Below are 16,416 nucleotides of genomic sequence, written 5' to 3'. Positions count from 1 at the left end.
GGACTCGGTAGTAGTTAGATGAAGAAAAAAGGGGGGAAGGGTGAAAGTGGAGCGGGAATAGGGGAGGGAAAGGTTGAAAATGGAGAGAACTGATAAAGGATTAATTGAAACCATAGAAGGTAAGAATGGTGAGTTAGCTGACAGGAACCATGGAAGAGGGGACATGTTGAGAGGGGGTGAGTGTTGGGTAGGTGGAGATGTTGTGGTAAGGGAAAGGAACTAGGAGGCATGGGGTGGGGTGGATGGATAGAAGGAGGTGTGTGAGATGATGATAATGAATGAATTGTCATACATATTTGTGTTTCATTGCAAATGAAATACCATGTCAGAAAATGTACAGTCATACACTTTGGTAGAAACATATAAACAGGCAAGCTATTTTATAAATAGGGAAGAAATTGAAAATTTACAAATGCAAAAGGACCTGGGAGTCCTCATCCAGGATAGCCTGGAGGTAATCTCACATGTTGAGTCGGTGGTGAAGAAGGCAAATGCAATGCTGGCATTCATTTCAAGAGGAATAGAATATAAGCAGGGATGTGATGTTGAGGCTTTATAAGGCACTGATGAGACCTTACTTGGAGGTTTGGGCTCCGCATTTAAGAAAGGATATGCTAGCATTGGAGAAGGTTCAGAGGAAGTGCACAAGGATGGTTCTAGAAATGAACGAGTTATCACATGAGGAGCATTTATTTGACAGCTCTTGGCCTTTATTCGTTGGAATTTAGGAGAAGTGGGGGGGGGTCGTCCTCATTAAAATGTTTCAAATGTTGGATGGAAAGGACAGAGTAGATGTAGAAATGTTGTTTCCCATGGTGGGAGAGTCCAGGACAAGAGGGCACAACTTTAAGATTGAAAGGCATCCTCTTGAAACAGAGATGCATAGGAATTTCTTCAGACAGGGGGTGATAAATCTGTGGAATTTGTTTGCACTGGCAGTTCTAGCCAAGGCATAAAAGGTTATGGGAAATGGCCAGGCATTGAGGCTGGGGTAAAATGGATCATCTCATGATTAAATGGCAGGGCAGACTCAATGGGCTGAATGGGCTATAATTGCTCCTATTTCATGGTATTATGTACATATGCACCAAAATTCTTGCTGCAGCCAAACAGTTACATGTAAAGAAAAACTATATAGTAAACTAATTGAATTGATTTAAAAAGACAATAAATTCAGAAGATAGATATAGATATTCACGGTAGTCCTTGTGCAAAAAAAGTGGCTTGCAATAGTGTCAACATGTGCTTTCAGAGCAGTCTATGATTAATGAACCAAGAGGAACTTCAAGAGACTGATCGCTGTTGGGGAAAAAAAACATTTTTTTAATCTAGATAAGCAGGTTTTCAGGCTTTACCACTTTCTGCCTGAGGGGAGTAGCGAGAAGAGGTTGTGACCAGTATTAATGGTCAGAGAGAGGGGGGGTGATGTTGTCGATCTGAACTGATTTGGGTCTGCCGATGAGGAAATCAAGGATCCAGTTGCAGAGGGATGGACTGAGTTTTCAAGTTCTTTTGCTTGGTCATGAGTTTTTCTGGTATGATGGTGTTGAGTCAATGAACAGCAGCCTGATGTGGTCTAGGTGACCTAAAATTGACAGCCCAGTAAGATGGCATCTACTTTTGAAAATAGACAAACTGAAGTGAGGTCTTTCCTGAGAAAGTACTTCATCAGATGTGAGTGCCACTGGCCAATAGTACATCTCCTTATACTTCTTGGGCACTGGATTGATGGGTGTCCTTTTGAAGAAGTTGGGGACCTCTGATCTCTGTTGCAGGAGGATAAGAAGGAGAGAGAAAGAGACTGAGGGGGGGATTCCTTGTTGGTGCTGTTGGGTTTCAGACTACTCAGGTGGAATACAAGGTGTTGTTCTTCAAATTTACGTTGGGCCACATTCTGACAGTGGAGGAGGCTGAGGACAGATAAATTAGTGTGGGAATGAGGAGGGGAACTGAAATGGCTGGCAGTCCAGCTCCAGCTGGACTGTGAAGACAGAACACAGGTGCTCAGTCTGGTCTTGATCTTATCAATGTAGAGGAGGCCACGCTGAGAGCACTGAATGCAGTAGATGATATTGAAGGAGGAGCATGTGAATCTCTGCCTTACCTGGAAGGGTTTTCTTTCTTTGCTTCCACCTAGCACCATCTCTCAAAAATTCATGCATCTGACTCCATCTGTCTGTAATCCTTCACCTCTCCTCAGTCCTCCATTCACTGTCCCCCAACTCCACTCCATCCAACTCCATCTGTCCATTATCCTTAATCCACCAAGGAACCACTGATTTCTGCCCACACCCCCCCCCCCCCCCCCACTCTCCACAAAAGACTGGCTGAAGCAGTATGTTAACCCAAAACGTCAACTGTGTATTTCCTTCCGATACTGCCACACCTGCTGTGTTTTTTCAGCAGTTTGTTTTTTGGCTTCAGATTCTAGCATCGCCAATTTTATGTGGCCTCTGATCAATTTTTATCTCTCAAGTGATTTAAATTCAGTAATGCTTCAGTAGGCCTGAATGTAAATTTATAGAGAGAAAAAGATGAATGTAAAGACAGAGATTCTCTGTCTTTACATTGCTGCACTTAGCTCCATAAAAGGTCAGAAGGCGGATGGATTGCTGGAATACGCTCCAGCTTCCATCCGCCTACAGGGTTATACTTAAAGGTGGAGTGGAGACACTCTACCTCCTCTATAAAAGGAATGCCGTTGAAAGCGGCTGCAGAGGGGAAGGCTGATGACGTCACGAAGACGTCGTCCGCCCGCGACCCAAGAGCAATTTTTAAAGTAAAAACACAAAATGCTGGAGAAACTCAGCAGGTCAATAGAGTTAAAAACACACAATGCTGGGCCCATCTGTGTAAGCTTGATATCATGGTGATGGGCGGTGCTACTGCACTGCTTTCCCTGCCTCCCTCAGCTCTGGAAGCCAGGTCCCGACTCTGCTCTCTATAAAGGCAACACAGGATCTGTATTATAGGTCTTCACCATAAAAGGTAAAATCGCCTTTTTTTTTTAATTTGAGCCGGCTTTAATGTGGGGTTTCACCATAAAAAAGGCCTCATGATAAAATGCCTTGAAATTTCCTGAAGTTTCCAATGCCTGGACAGATATCTAAACTACAGGTTTATCATCCAGCACATGGTGAGTAATTAGTTTGTCTCAGGGGCCCACCCCATGGGGATGTGAAGCCTGCCCTAATAGTGTTTTCACACTAGTGGATCAGGAGATCAAGGCAGTCCTTCACATTGTATGACAAGAACCAGCTCAGTTTCAGCAGTAGGTAGCATTTGCCAGCTGATAGCATTCTGCCCTGCAAAGAATCGCATAGCTTTCACAAAAGTGATTGTTTTCATTGTCGCCAGGATTAATACATTATTTTCCATTATTCTTTCAGTGCAAACTCCTCAAGGGCATCCATGACATGCAAATTGTTGTGGAATCTTATTTCTTGGGATTATAATATGATTTTTTTTAATTTAGGGATACAGTGCGATAACAGGCCCTTATGGTTTACAAGCCTGCACTGCCCAAGTCCACCCCCGTGAGGATTTAACCTACCAACCTTTTATGTTTTCGGAACATGGGAGAAAACTGGAGCACATGGAGGAAACCTACGTAGACACTGGGAAAATGGCAGAGCCAGATTCAAATCCAGGGCGCTGGAGCTGTAGTAGTTTTGTGCTAACCACTACACTAACAATACCACTCCTATGTTAACTGTGCCTCTTCTGTAAATAATAGTTATCATTTCTCCATTTTTAATGCTCATGGTCATTCCATCACACGCTGCTTTCTTTTTGCTTGGTAAGGATTTTTTGGTCTCATATTTCATATTTTTTAATGATGTGAAGGGCCATTTGGGCCTTCAAGTCTATGCTAGTTCTCAGAGCAATCCCATCAGTCCTAATGTTCCCACTTATTTACCTTTAACCATTTTCCCTGGTATCCCTATTAACGCCCTCTAGATTCTATCCCTACATACTTGGGGCAATTGACAGCAGTCACTCAACCAACCCTCATGACCCTGGGATGTAGGGGGGATCTGGAGCGCTCAGTACAAAACCACGTGGTCATAAGGAAAGCTGTAAATTCCAAATAGACAGTACCAGAGGCCTGGCATGAACTTGGGTCGCTTTGAGACATCATCATTACCTGCTGTGCCACTGTGAGATTTAATAAACAGGGGTGCATTTTTACTTAGGGGATATCTTGGGCTTGTGCATGTTGCTGTCATCCTTAATGGTGTGCTATAAGTAGTAATGCAAATGTTTAGTTATTGATTTTCTTTTCAAGCTCACCAAATTTTTACACTACGTGATGAATGCCATTGTTCTGGAATGAAATAGAATTGATGAGATAATCTCTGAGATTTAACCAAGCTTCCAACCATGTAATTCATGCAAGTGTGAACCATGCTGCCTTGAGACTCAGTGGGAAGATAATAGATTATATTTAATCGTTAACTCGTTTCCTTTTTATTCCCAATAGCTAGCACTCATCACAAGTTACTGATAATATTGGGTATGCTTTCTAATTTAGAAATTATACATGAATGAAGTAATGTTGATTAAACCTACATATTATTCCATAAGATACAAGAGCAAAAATAGGCTATTTGGCCCATCAATCCAACTCCACCATTCTTTCATGAGTTGGTCCATTCTTTCACTCAGTCTTTCTCCCCTGCCTTTTCCCTATAACCCTTGATACCCAGATTATTAACATACAATGTAAAAAGAAATAACCCCAACACCAACCGCTACAAAACTCCAATAGTAACCAGTAGCCAACGAGAATAGGATCCCTTTATTCGAGTTGATCAGCCAGTGCTCTACCTATACTAGTATCTATCCTGTAATTTCATGGACTTTCATCTTGTTAAGCAGAGTCTCAAATATACAACAACCACTGCATGTTCTTTCTGTCGCCTTCTTATAGTTTTCTCAAAAAATTGCAGTAGGTGTGTCAGGCAAGATTTCTCCTTAAGGAAAACATGTTGATTTTGGCCTATTTTGCCATGCACCTCAAGGTACTCTGTAACCTCATCCTTGGCAATCAACTCCAATGACTTCTTAACCACTGGTGTTAGGCTAATAGGTCAATAATTTCCTTTCTTCTGGCTCCATCCCTTTTCAAACAGCAGAGTTTTCCAGTCCTTTAGAAGCATGCCAGTATCTAGTGATTCTTCGAAGATCATTACCAATGTCTCCACAATCTCTATAGCTACTTTCAGAACCTAAGGGTGTATTCCATCGGGTCTGGGAGACTTCTCTCCCCTTAGACCAGAGGTGGGCGATCTACGTCCCGTGGTCCGGATCTGGCCCACAATCCAGTGCCTGATCACCCTCAGCCTCTCTATCATACACCATTTGCCACACTAAACTGTCAGCCTTTGTCATTGTTGGCCCCGGGGACTGTGCGCTTGGATTAAACATCCCTCAGCAAAGGAAATACTTTGTGGCTATATAAATGCCACCCGTTCCTTCTGGGTCATGAACCAGGCAGCAAAATGACTGAGATCACACAGACTGTTCACTGAAGTCTCTCCACCTCGTTACAACCAGGAATCGATCATTAACCGCATCACTTTCTACCCCAGAAAAATAACTTACCCTGGTGCTCCTGGAAATATGCTTTGTCCTCAAGATGGGCCTAAAACAAGCTGTGCATCAGTAGCCAGCTGTCTTGCTCTTGGTCCCAGACCACTCACCCACTAGTGAATGTGGAGCCGGGCAATCAATGGGAGCGATCCCAAAGCACCCCCTCCCCTTCCTTGAGCTGCTGCCAAGCACCCCCCTCTTCCCACTCCCCTAAGTCTTCCCGCTCCCCTGAGCCCCTCTCCCCACTCCCCTAAACTGCTCTCTCCTTGCTTCCCGAGCTGCTCGAAAAGGCTCAAAGCCAGATACCTGTGGGATGCTGCAATGTTCCTTCATCCAATTCCAGTTACAAGCAAAATTCATTTAGTACAGTGTTCCTTCATCCAACTCCAGTTACAAGCAAGATTAAGCACAAAATTCACTCAGAAATGGGATTTACCTCACATACTTATAGTTCAAAACAGAGAAATTAAATAAAATCAAAAGTTGAGAGGAATACACAACCATTTCTGAAAAAGATTCAAGATACTGTATTTGACAAATTTATTTATGTCTGCAGTTTTGCAACAAAAATAATTGTTATTGATTATTTTTTAAACTCCTGAAATAGTTGAAGAATTATTAAAAGCAACCAAGTTTAAATGAGTTTGCAGCACTCCAGATGCCTGTCTGCAATATTTATATCCAGCAAGGGATGATTTTATCACTCCTGCTAAGTAGTTCATTCTACTGGTAGTAAGATTGATAGCACAACTCCTTGAAATTAAGTCCTGCTATTGGCATCAATGTTACCCAATATCCAAATGCTTTCAAACAATAAACCAAATCAAGTTTCCCACTGATTAAGCTGCTGTCTGTTTTGAGGTTAATTATTTTGTTTTCATTGTGACTCATTTTTCTCCATTTTGACTTTTATGGTTTTTTTAAATTATGTCATTTAATTACTAATTCATAAGTTTTGATGCATTTCCAGATTTGAAGATGCCTTCCCTGACCTAAAATGCATCATCATATTTATTCCATTTATCTATTTATTTATTCCTTCTATTTATTTATTTATTTCATTTATGGTAATACAGTGTGGCCCGCTAATCAACCACTGACATGCCATCCAGCCCATGCCATAGACCATTCAGCTTCACAGGTACTTTCTCTCTGGTGATTGTGGATGCACCTATCTCTCTTCCCTAACACCCTTGAAAGACAGGTATACTGCTAATGTCTTCCACAGTGAAGTCTGATGCAAAATACTCATTCAGTTCCATCTTGTTATCTCCCTTTATAATTTCTCCAGAATCATTTTCTATTGGTCCTATTATTCTAAACAATTGAACCAGTCCTTAAGAAAAATCAAGACAAGAGGGCAGGTCCATATTGACCTACTACAATATGACACTAATTTTTCATGTTGTGTCGTAGGATATGACTGCCAGAGATTTGCTTCAACAGAGGTACACTCTTCGTAATGGTGACACTGCCTGGCGACCTGCACCTCTGGTTACTGCTGCCTTAGATGGAAAACTAGTTGTCCTTGATGGCATTCATCGCGTCAATCCTGGGACACTGGCAATCCTCCAGAGGTAAAATAACCAAATTGATATTTGCTTTCCTCTATCTGATTTGAATAGTTACCACTACACTGAGGGCAATAACTCTTCTGAAAGTTGCATCATCCCAGCTAGCTTGAGATTAATCCGTGTTCCTTTTCTGAGTTCACCCACATTAGGGTGCTCTCAGAAAACATGAGAGACTACCTATGTTGGAATCTGAAGCAAAAAATTAACTGCTGGAGGAACTCGGCAGGTCGAGCAGCATTAATATGAGAGGTGGGGGAAGAGAAAGGAATTGTCAACATTTTAGGTTGTAACCCTTCATCAAGAAGCATACAGCATATTTTTCTTTCTTCTTTGGCTTGGCTTCGCGGACGAAGATTTATGGAGGGGGTAAAAAGTCCACGTCAGCTGCAGGCTCGTTTGTGGCTGACAAGTCCGATGCGGGACAGGCAGACACGATTGCAGCGGTTGCAAGGGAAAATTGGTTGGTTGGGGTTGGGTGTTGGGTTTTTCCTCCTTTGCCTTTTGTCAGTGAGGTGGGCTCTGCGGTCTTCTTCAAAGGAGGTTGCTGCCCGCCAAACTGTGAGGCGCCAAGATGCACGGTTTGAGGCGTTATCAGCCCACTGGTGGTGGTCAATGTGGCAGGCACCAAGAGATTTCTTTAGGCAGTCCTTGTACCTTTTCTTTGGTGCACCTCTGTCACGGTGGCCAGTGGAGAGCTCGCCATATAACACGATCTTGGGAAGGCGATGGTCCTCCATTCTGGAGACGTGACCCACCCAGCGCAGCTGGATCTTCAGCAGTGTGGACTCGATGCTGTCGACCTCTGCCATCTCGAGTACTTCGACGTTAGGGATGAAAGCGCTCCAATGGATGTTGAGGATGGAGCGGAGACAACGCTGGTGGAAGCGTTCTAGGAGCCGTAGGTGGTGCCGGTAGAGGACCCATGATTCGGAGCCGAACAGGAGTGTGGGTATGACAACGGCTCTGTATACGCTTATCTTTGTGAGGTTTTTCAGTTGGTTGTTTTTCCAGACTCTTTTGTGTAGTCTTCCAAAGGCGCTATTTGCCTTGGCGAGTCTGTTGTCTATCTCATTGTCGATCCTTGCATCTGATGAAATGGTGCAGCCGAGATAGGTAAACTGGTTGACCGTTTTGAGTTTTGTGTGCCCGATGGAGATGTGGGGGGGCTGGTAGTCATGGTGGGGAGCTGGCTGATGGAGGACCTCAGTTTTCTTCAGGCTGACTTCCAGGCCAAACATTTTGGCAGTTTCCGCAAAGCAGGACGTCAAGCGCTGAAGAGCTGGCTCTGAATGGGCAACTAAAGCGGCATCATCTGCAAAGAGTAGTTCACGGACAAGTTTCTCTTGTGTCTTGGTGTGAGCTTGCAGGCGCCTCAGATTGAAGAGACTGCCATCCGTGCGGTACCGGATGTAAACAGCGTCTTCATTGTTGGGGTCTTTCATGGCTTGGTTCAGCATCATGCTGAAGAAGATTGAAAAGAGGGTTGTATTGGTTTTGATGCATCTCTTTTAAATTAAATCAGATCAGATTCAGATTTATTATCAAAGTATATACATGACATCACATACAACCCTGAGATTCTTTTTCCTGCAGACAAGGCAGAATTACCACTAATTGGTAGTGCAAAAACAATCTGTACTCAATTTACACTTGTAAACAAATTTAAAAATGTAAACAAACTGTGCAATTAAGAGAGAGAAAAAAAATCAATAAAGTGCAAAAGTGAGATTCCTTAAATGGGTCCCTGATTGAGTTTGTCATTGAGGAGTCTAATTGTCTAATGATGGAGGAATAGTGGTGATGGTGAGATTTTGCAGTTGGCTCTTCATGTCTGATTGCCAGATGTTCTACATGATCTAGTCATTTTAATCACATTTCCCTCTCTGTTTTGTGGCAAATAGTCAATTGTCTTGGATAGCAATGAACTATTTTTAATTGTTTGGTATTGATTTCTCAGACTCTACCTTAAATTTCATAGAATCTCAATCTGGAGAAAGATCATGTTTTTGTTAATACTCGTATAAAACACAAAAACTACAGCTGCTGGAATCTTGAGCAAACATTTAAAAGCTGGAAGGACTCAGCAAATCAGGCAACAGAGCAAAGTCCTGAGCCGAAACATTGACTGACCATTTCTACCCATGGGCGCTGCCTGACCCACTAAGTCCCTGCAGAAGATTAGGTTTGGCGTAAGGTCATGACTGTGAAGATCATTTAAGTGCCAGATAATAATGCAGAAAAAAATTAAACTTGTTGCTGCACGATCTTGTACTCCTAATCCTTCTTATTGAGAAGAAGGAAAAGAGACTGTGGCCAGGATGGGAATGGACCTTTATGAGGAAGGAGGGAAAAAAAAGATAAAGGTGGATAAATCTCCGGGACCAGACAAAATATTCCCAAGGACACTCAGGGAGGCTTGTGGACAGATAGTGGGGCCATTAACAGAGATATTTAGGATGTCACTGGCCATGGGGGTAGTGCCAAAGGATTGGAGGGTTGTGCATGTGGTTCCGCTGTTTAAGAAAGGGTCCAAATGTAAACCTGGGAATTATAGGCCTGTGAGTCTGACGTCTGTGGTGGGCAAGTTGATGGAAAGTGTTCTGAGGGATGGTATTTACAAATATTTGATATTTGATAGGGAGTAATCAGCATGGTTTTGTCAGGGGTAGATCATGCTTGACAAACCTGATTGAGTTTTTCGAGTGGGTTACAAAAAAAGGTTGATGAAGGGAAAGCTGTGGATGTTGTCTATTTGGACTTTAGTAAAGCTTTTGACAAAGTTCCCCACAGGAGGTTAGGAAAAAAGGTGGAGGCATTAGTTATAAATAAGGAGGTAGTGAAATGGATTCAGCAATGGTTGGATGGGAGGTGTCAGAGAGTAGTGGTAGAAAATTGTTTGTCCAATTGGAGGCCGGTGACTAGTGGAGTTTCTCAGGGATCGGTCCTGGGTCCACTATTGTTTGTTATATATATTAACGATCTGGAAGTAGGGGTGGAGAATTGGATAAGCAAGTTTGTGGATGATACAAAGATTGGTGGTGTTGTGGACAGTGAGGAAGATTACCGTAGATTAAAAGGTGATTTAGGAAGGCTGGAGGTGTGGGCTGAGAAACGGCTGATGGAATTTAATACAGATAAGTGTGAGGTGTTACATTTTGGAAAGGCAAATCTAAGTAGGTCATATGCATTAAATGGTAGGCTATTGAGATGTGCAGAGCAACAAAGGGATTTAGGAGTGATGGTAAATAGTACCCTCAAGGCTGACACTCAGGTAGATGGTGTGGTGAAGAAGGCATTTGGAATGTTGGCCTTCATAAATCGGAGTATTGAATTCAAGAGTAGGGAGGTTATGATGAAATTGTACAAGGCATTGGTGAGGCCAAATTTGGAGTAGTGTGTACAGTTTTGGTCACCAAATTATAGGAAAGATATAAACAAAATAGAGAGAGTGCAGAGAAGGTTCACGAGAATGTTGACAGGATTTCAAGGTTTGAGTTACATGGAAAAGTTGTGCAGACTAGGGCTTTTTTCTCTGGAGTGCAGAAGATTGAGGGGGGACTTGATAGAGAGGTTTAAGATTTTAAAAGGGACAGACAGAGTAAATGTGGATAGGCTTTTTCAATTAAGAGTGGGAGAGATTCAAACTAGAGGGCATGGTTTAAGATTGAAGGGGGAAAATTATAAGGGGAACATGAGGGGAAATTTCTTTATGCAAAGGGTGGTAGGGATGTGGAATGAGCTTCCGGAAGACGTGGTTGAGGCGGGATCATTGGTTACATTTAAGGATAGACTGGATAGTTACATGGAGAGGAGAGGACTGGAGGGGTATGGACCGGGTGCTGGTCAGTGGGACTAGGAGGGTGGGAATTTGTTACAGCATGGCCGTAGGGCCGAACTGGCCTGTTCTGTGCTGTAAGTGGTTTTATGGTTATATGAGGCAATGGGAAGTGTTTATGGAAGGGAGAGAACTTTGTGTGATGTTCTGAGCTGCATTCAACAGCTTCTATAGCTGCTTCAGATCTTGGGTGGAACTTTTCACTTACCATGATGCAATACATCCAGCTGGCGTGCTTTTGAGGGAGTTGAGGGACATGCTGAACCTCCTTCGCCTTCCTTGGAAGAAAAGGCATTGGTATGCTTTTTTGACCATCACATCAACATGGTTGGTGCAGGACAGGTCATTGGTAATGTTTACCCACAAGTACTTGAAACTATCTACTGTCTCCACGATAGTGCCTTTGATTTGAACAGGAGGAGTGGGCTCTACCTCATCTCTTCAAGTCTACAATCAGATCCTTTATCTTGGCACCAGGCCACCAGACTCTCGATCTTATTCCTGTATTCCATATCATCATTATTTGATATCCATCTATGACTTGTGGTGTCATTGAACTTAAAGATGGAGTTGAAGCAGCATAGGTAAAGAGGGAGTTTATTGGAGGGTTGAGTACACATCCTTGTGGGTTGCCAGTGTTGAGTGATCGTGTAGGAGATGTTGCTTCCCATCTTCACTAATTGTGGTCTTTCTAAGGATCCAGTTACAGTGAAGTGCTGAGGTACAGATCTTGAAGCCTGGGGATAGAATTAATGGGGACTATGGTATTGAAATGGAATTGTAGTCGATAAAGGTGTTCTTGGTATACAGGTGTTTCAGGGCTGAGTTGAGAGCTAGGGAGATGCCGTTTTCCATGGATCTGTTTGGATGGGAGGCAAACTGAAATGGGTCACAGTCAGCTGGTAGATGAGAGTTGATATGAGCCGTGACCAGCTTCTCAAAGCACTTCATGATGGATGTCAGAGCCACCTAAATTGTCACTTCGGTCCATTATTGTAATTTTCTTCATAAGGTTATCATTAAACAAATGGGAAATATGTTCTGTGGAGCTATGCTGCCCAACTTTGCTTTTGATTCTGTGCTAGCATGCATGCCCTTCCATAGTGACCAGGTGTCTGTTACATTCTCCAGAGACTTAAGCCTGTGCAGTACTGCCTCTTGCCTTCTCTGATGACCTTATGGGGATGGAACTTGGATTTCTTGTCGAGAGCCTGCTTGCTGACTTGAACACCTCTAACCTCTAATCCAGTGATTCTCAACCTTTTTCTTTCTACTCACGTACCACTTTAAGTCATCTCTATGCCATCGGTGCTATGTGATTAGTAAGGGATTACTTAAGGTAGTATGTGAGTGGGAAGGGAAGGTTGAGAATCACTGCTCTAGACCCAATTGTTACTGAAATATTTTGCTTGAAATATAATGTCATTGGCCCATTTCCTTTGGAGTTATGAAACCATGTACATACGAGTCAGTTAGGTACGATTAAAACAGTGGTTTTCAAACTTTTTCTTTCAACCCACATACCACCTTAAGCAATCCCTTACTAATCACAGGGCACCAAGAGCATAGGGAATACTTAAAGTGGTATGTGAGTGGAAAGAAAAAGGTTGAGAACCACTGCTCTAATCAGTAGTAAGCTGTCTTTGCAGTTCTTCCATTGTTTCCAATTAAGGAATATCCCCTTTTATTATTTCCATTTTATCTTTTAAAGATTGCATCTTGCTACCTATTTGACACATGCTGACTTAGTTTTTCGTGCTGTTTGAATCTCAAAGAACTCCTTGCTCAGTCCCCTTGGGTCGTAAAGGGATGAGGGAATAAAAATGCCTCTTACTTGGTTTTAATTTTGTTTAACAGACTCATTCACGACAGGGAGCTAACACTTTATGATGGTACCCGGTTACTCAGAGCAGACAGATACCAGGATCTGAAAAAGGAGCTTAATCTTACTGATGATGATCTCCAACAGAGGTACTGACACATATTATGATAAAATGTGCATATTCCTTGAAGCATTTTCCCTTTGATTTTTTTATTCGAGGCTAAAAATATAACTAATTAATTTTCTGTTTGATGTGATCTGGCCAAAGATTTAAAGAGGAGATTTGCTGTTTTTGTAATAATAGAAATAACTGCTTCACCCAGAAGCCTGCAACATGTCCCCTTTGATGGTAGCAGGCAGATTGGTTAGTGGCTTCAGGACTACCACTCCTTTAAACACATCTGGTTATAAATGGAGATAGGAGTTCTAATGATAGAATTCTCTATAATTGCCACGGTTTTGCTGGTTGATGTATCTCAAGGCCCACTGCATAAGGTGCTCTAGGGTCAAGGATGGAGGACCTCTGAGACATTTGTGACCAATAATCATAGAGATGTGTGGATTGAGAAAGAAACAGAAGGTGCAAGAGTCAGATCAGAGTACAGAAAGAATAATAAAGAGAAAAAGAAAGATTGGATTGAGGAGAAAGAATAAAGATACAAAAAAGTAAGAAAAACTATGTAAAAAAAAAAAAAATCTTGAAAAGCACTTTACAACATGAAGGAATGAGATCCAGCAGTTCACTTTCTGCCCCAAAGTGTATGACATTACAGGAACATTAAAGTCCTAATTGAAAAGGTTCAGCCCTCTCCTTCCAATCCAGCATTTTGGGGAGGTTGAGGATAATGTGCTATTTTAGCAAAACTAGTGGGGTGGAGCAAATTACCATCAATTTAATTGCAATTCACAATTTGTGGGTTATCTCTTCCTTCCTGCAGGTCCCTCAATGTTTTGCATATTAGCATTAATCAATGTCACTTGTTACATAGATATATATCACCATGGATACCTATCACCCTCACATGTCTTGGGACTAGCAAGCAATTTGACTGTTAACCCTTTTTAATTTCATTGACCAGATTTAATCTTGATGTTGATAACTGCTTGTATTTGCCTCTGCAAAACTGATTAAATCAATCTAGAGCTCTAATGTCTGTATTTTATATCTATGTAATTTTGTTCTAATATGACACCACTATGTCACCACATTCTTAATTTAGTGAATTGATATTGTAAGATCTGATTACTCACTCATGAAAGTGATGGGTTTCAATTGTGGCCTTGGACTTTATTCTCTACTCACAGCACAAATCTACTCATCCCAAATTATTGGCCAACAATCACTGGAATGATTTATTTTATTATCTCAAGAAAGTTTAATGAGATAATTTCTTGAACACTTCAAAGCCCAAACTTGTGGATCCGCTGCAGTATAATTACATCTATGCATATATTATTTTACATCAAGTCAATAAACAAATCAACCTGACTCAAATCAATCAACCATTATTTGGAGATTTAGTAAAATCCTTTGACCCTAGTTACATCTACATCTAAAATCAAGTTGATTTATAAATCAAGAGGATTATTAAGCCACTGAAATGTAAACCACTGCATCTCAGTACTGAGAAAAGGAGGAGAAGACTCCCAATCAAAAATTCTGCTGCACCAACTTTCTAATTTGAACTCACCCATGTGTCATTCATGTTTTTCAAAGCTTTTCTTTAAAAAGAACTTGAACCAGAAGAGTGTGTTGTGGAATGACAGAATGTTTAACTACAAGTGAATGCAGGGTACCTAAATGAAAGAAAGCATCACATCTCTGAAAACATACAGTTTCAAATTTGTGTTTTTTCTCCCTGAAAGGGAGAGGCCAGAGAGTGGTAGTGGAAAATTGTCTGTCAGGTTGGAGGCCGGTGACCAGTGGTGTGCCTCAGATGGGCCCATTGTTGTTCGTTATATACATTAATGATCTAGATGATGGGGTGGTGAATTGGATTAGTAAATATGCAGATGATACTAAGATAGGCGGAATAGTGGATAATGAAGAAGGTTTTCAAGGATTGCAGAGGGATTTGGGCTGCTTAGAAAAGTGGGCTGAAAAATGGCAGATGGAATTTAATGCTGATAAGTGTGAGGTGCTTCATTTTGGTAAGAAGAATCAGAACAGGACATACGTAGTAAATGGTAGAGCATTGATGAATACAGAAGAGCAGAAGGATTTAGGAGTAACGGTACATCATTCCCTGAAGGTAGAAACTCATGTGAATAGGGTGGTGAAGAAGGCTTTTAGTATGCTGGCCTTTATCAATCATTGCATGGAATATAGGAGTTGGGAAGTGATGTTGAGATTGTATAAGGCGTTGGTGCGGCCTAATTTAGAGTTCTGTGTGCAGTTCTGGTCGCCTAATTATAGGAAGGATATAAACAGAGTGGAGAGAGTGCAGAGAAGATTTACCAGAATGTTACCTGGGTTTAAGCATCTAGAGTACAAGGAGAGATTGGGCAGATTAGGTCTTTATTCTTTGGAGCTTAGAAGGTTGAGAGGGGATTTGATAGAGGTATTTAAGATTATGAAAGGGATAGACAGAGTGGATGTGGATAGACTATTTCCGTTAAGAGTAGGAGAGATTGAAACAAGAGGACATAAGTTAAGAGTTAAAGGGCAGAGGTTTAGAGGTAACATGAGGGGGAACTTCTTTACTCAGAGAGTGGTAGCGGTGTGGAACGAGCTTCCGGGAGAAATAGTGGCGGCAGAGTCAATTTTATTATTTAAGAAAAAGCTGGACAGGTATATGGATGAGAAGAAGGTGGAGGGTTATGGTCATTGTGCAGGTAGGTGGGACTAGAGAGGAGTGTTTGGTTCAGTGCGGACTAGAAGGCCTAATGGCCTGTTTCCGAGCTGTAATTGTTATGTTATTAAGCATAATTTGACATTGAACTCAGAAGTAGCACAATTAATATATTTAAAACAAAGCAAGTGGCAATGTCTTGCTATTTTAAGGGGATCTGACAAGTAATTTGTTTCAGTAGTCATAAGGTCGAATGAAAATCAATCATTAGCTGATGTAAAGTGTAATGCCAGATTTTTCAATAACCTAAAATCTTGTACTTCCCCAAATCTTGAAGCTTAGATTCTTGATTCAGCTACCAATCGAAACAACTGACCTGCTTCTATGTCATCTATTCCTTTCATAATCTGGTATGTTTTAATGAGATCCCTCTTATTCTTCTGAATTCCAGCAAATATTTTAATTTAGACATATACCACTTACGACCAATAAGCCCATGCCGCCCCAATACCCAAATCAACCTACAACACCCCCCACCCCGCCTGTAGGTTTTGAAGGGTTGGAGGAAAACTGAGCACCTGGAGGAAACCCACAAAAACACGGAGAGGATGTACAAACTCCTTACAGACAGCGGCGAATTCAAACCCGGGTCACTGGCGGTGTAATAGCCTTGTGGTAACTCCTACGCTAACCGTGCAGCCCAGACAAGTCCATTTTTTCCCTTGGGCTAAACCACCTCATCTCCAAGGTGGTGTGGGTGAATCTCCTCTGCACCACCTCCAAAACCAGTATATCCTT

General features: G+C 41.8%; 1 protein-coding gene across 6 annotated transcripts in view; it reads left to right on the top strand.

Moving 5' to 3' along the window:
- vwa8 (von Willebrand factor A domain containing 8) overlaps positions 1-16,416 on the top strand; it is a 257,379-nt gene that overhangs the window by 79,155 nt on the left and 161,808 nt on the right. For all 6 annotated transcript variants that reach the window (XM_069889575.1, XM_069889576.1, XM_069889574.1 and 3 more), the window contains 2 exons: positions 7,012-7,172; positions 12,862-12,975. In XM_069889575.1, the coding sequence (XP_069745676.1) occupies positions 7,012-7,172; positions 12,862-12,975 (275 nt within the window). The remainder of the gene's footprint in view (positions 1-7,011; positions 7,173-12,861; positions 12,976-16,416) is intronic.

This window comes from Narcine bancroftii, chromosome 7 (assembly GCF_036971445.1).
Source record: "Narcine bancroftii isolate sNarBan1 chromosome 7, sNarBan1.hap1, whole genome shotgun sequence".
In the NCBI taxonomy this organism is placed as follows: domain Eukaryota; kingdom Metazoa; phylum Chordata; class Chondrichthyes; order Torpediniformes; family Narcinidae; genus Narcine; species Narcine bancroftii.
This window is presented reverse-complemented; position numbering and strand designations above follow the sequence as displayed.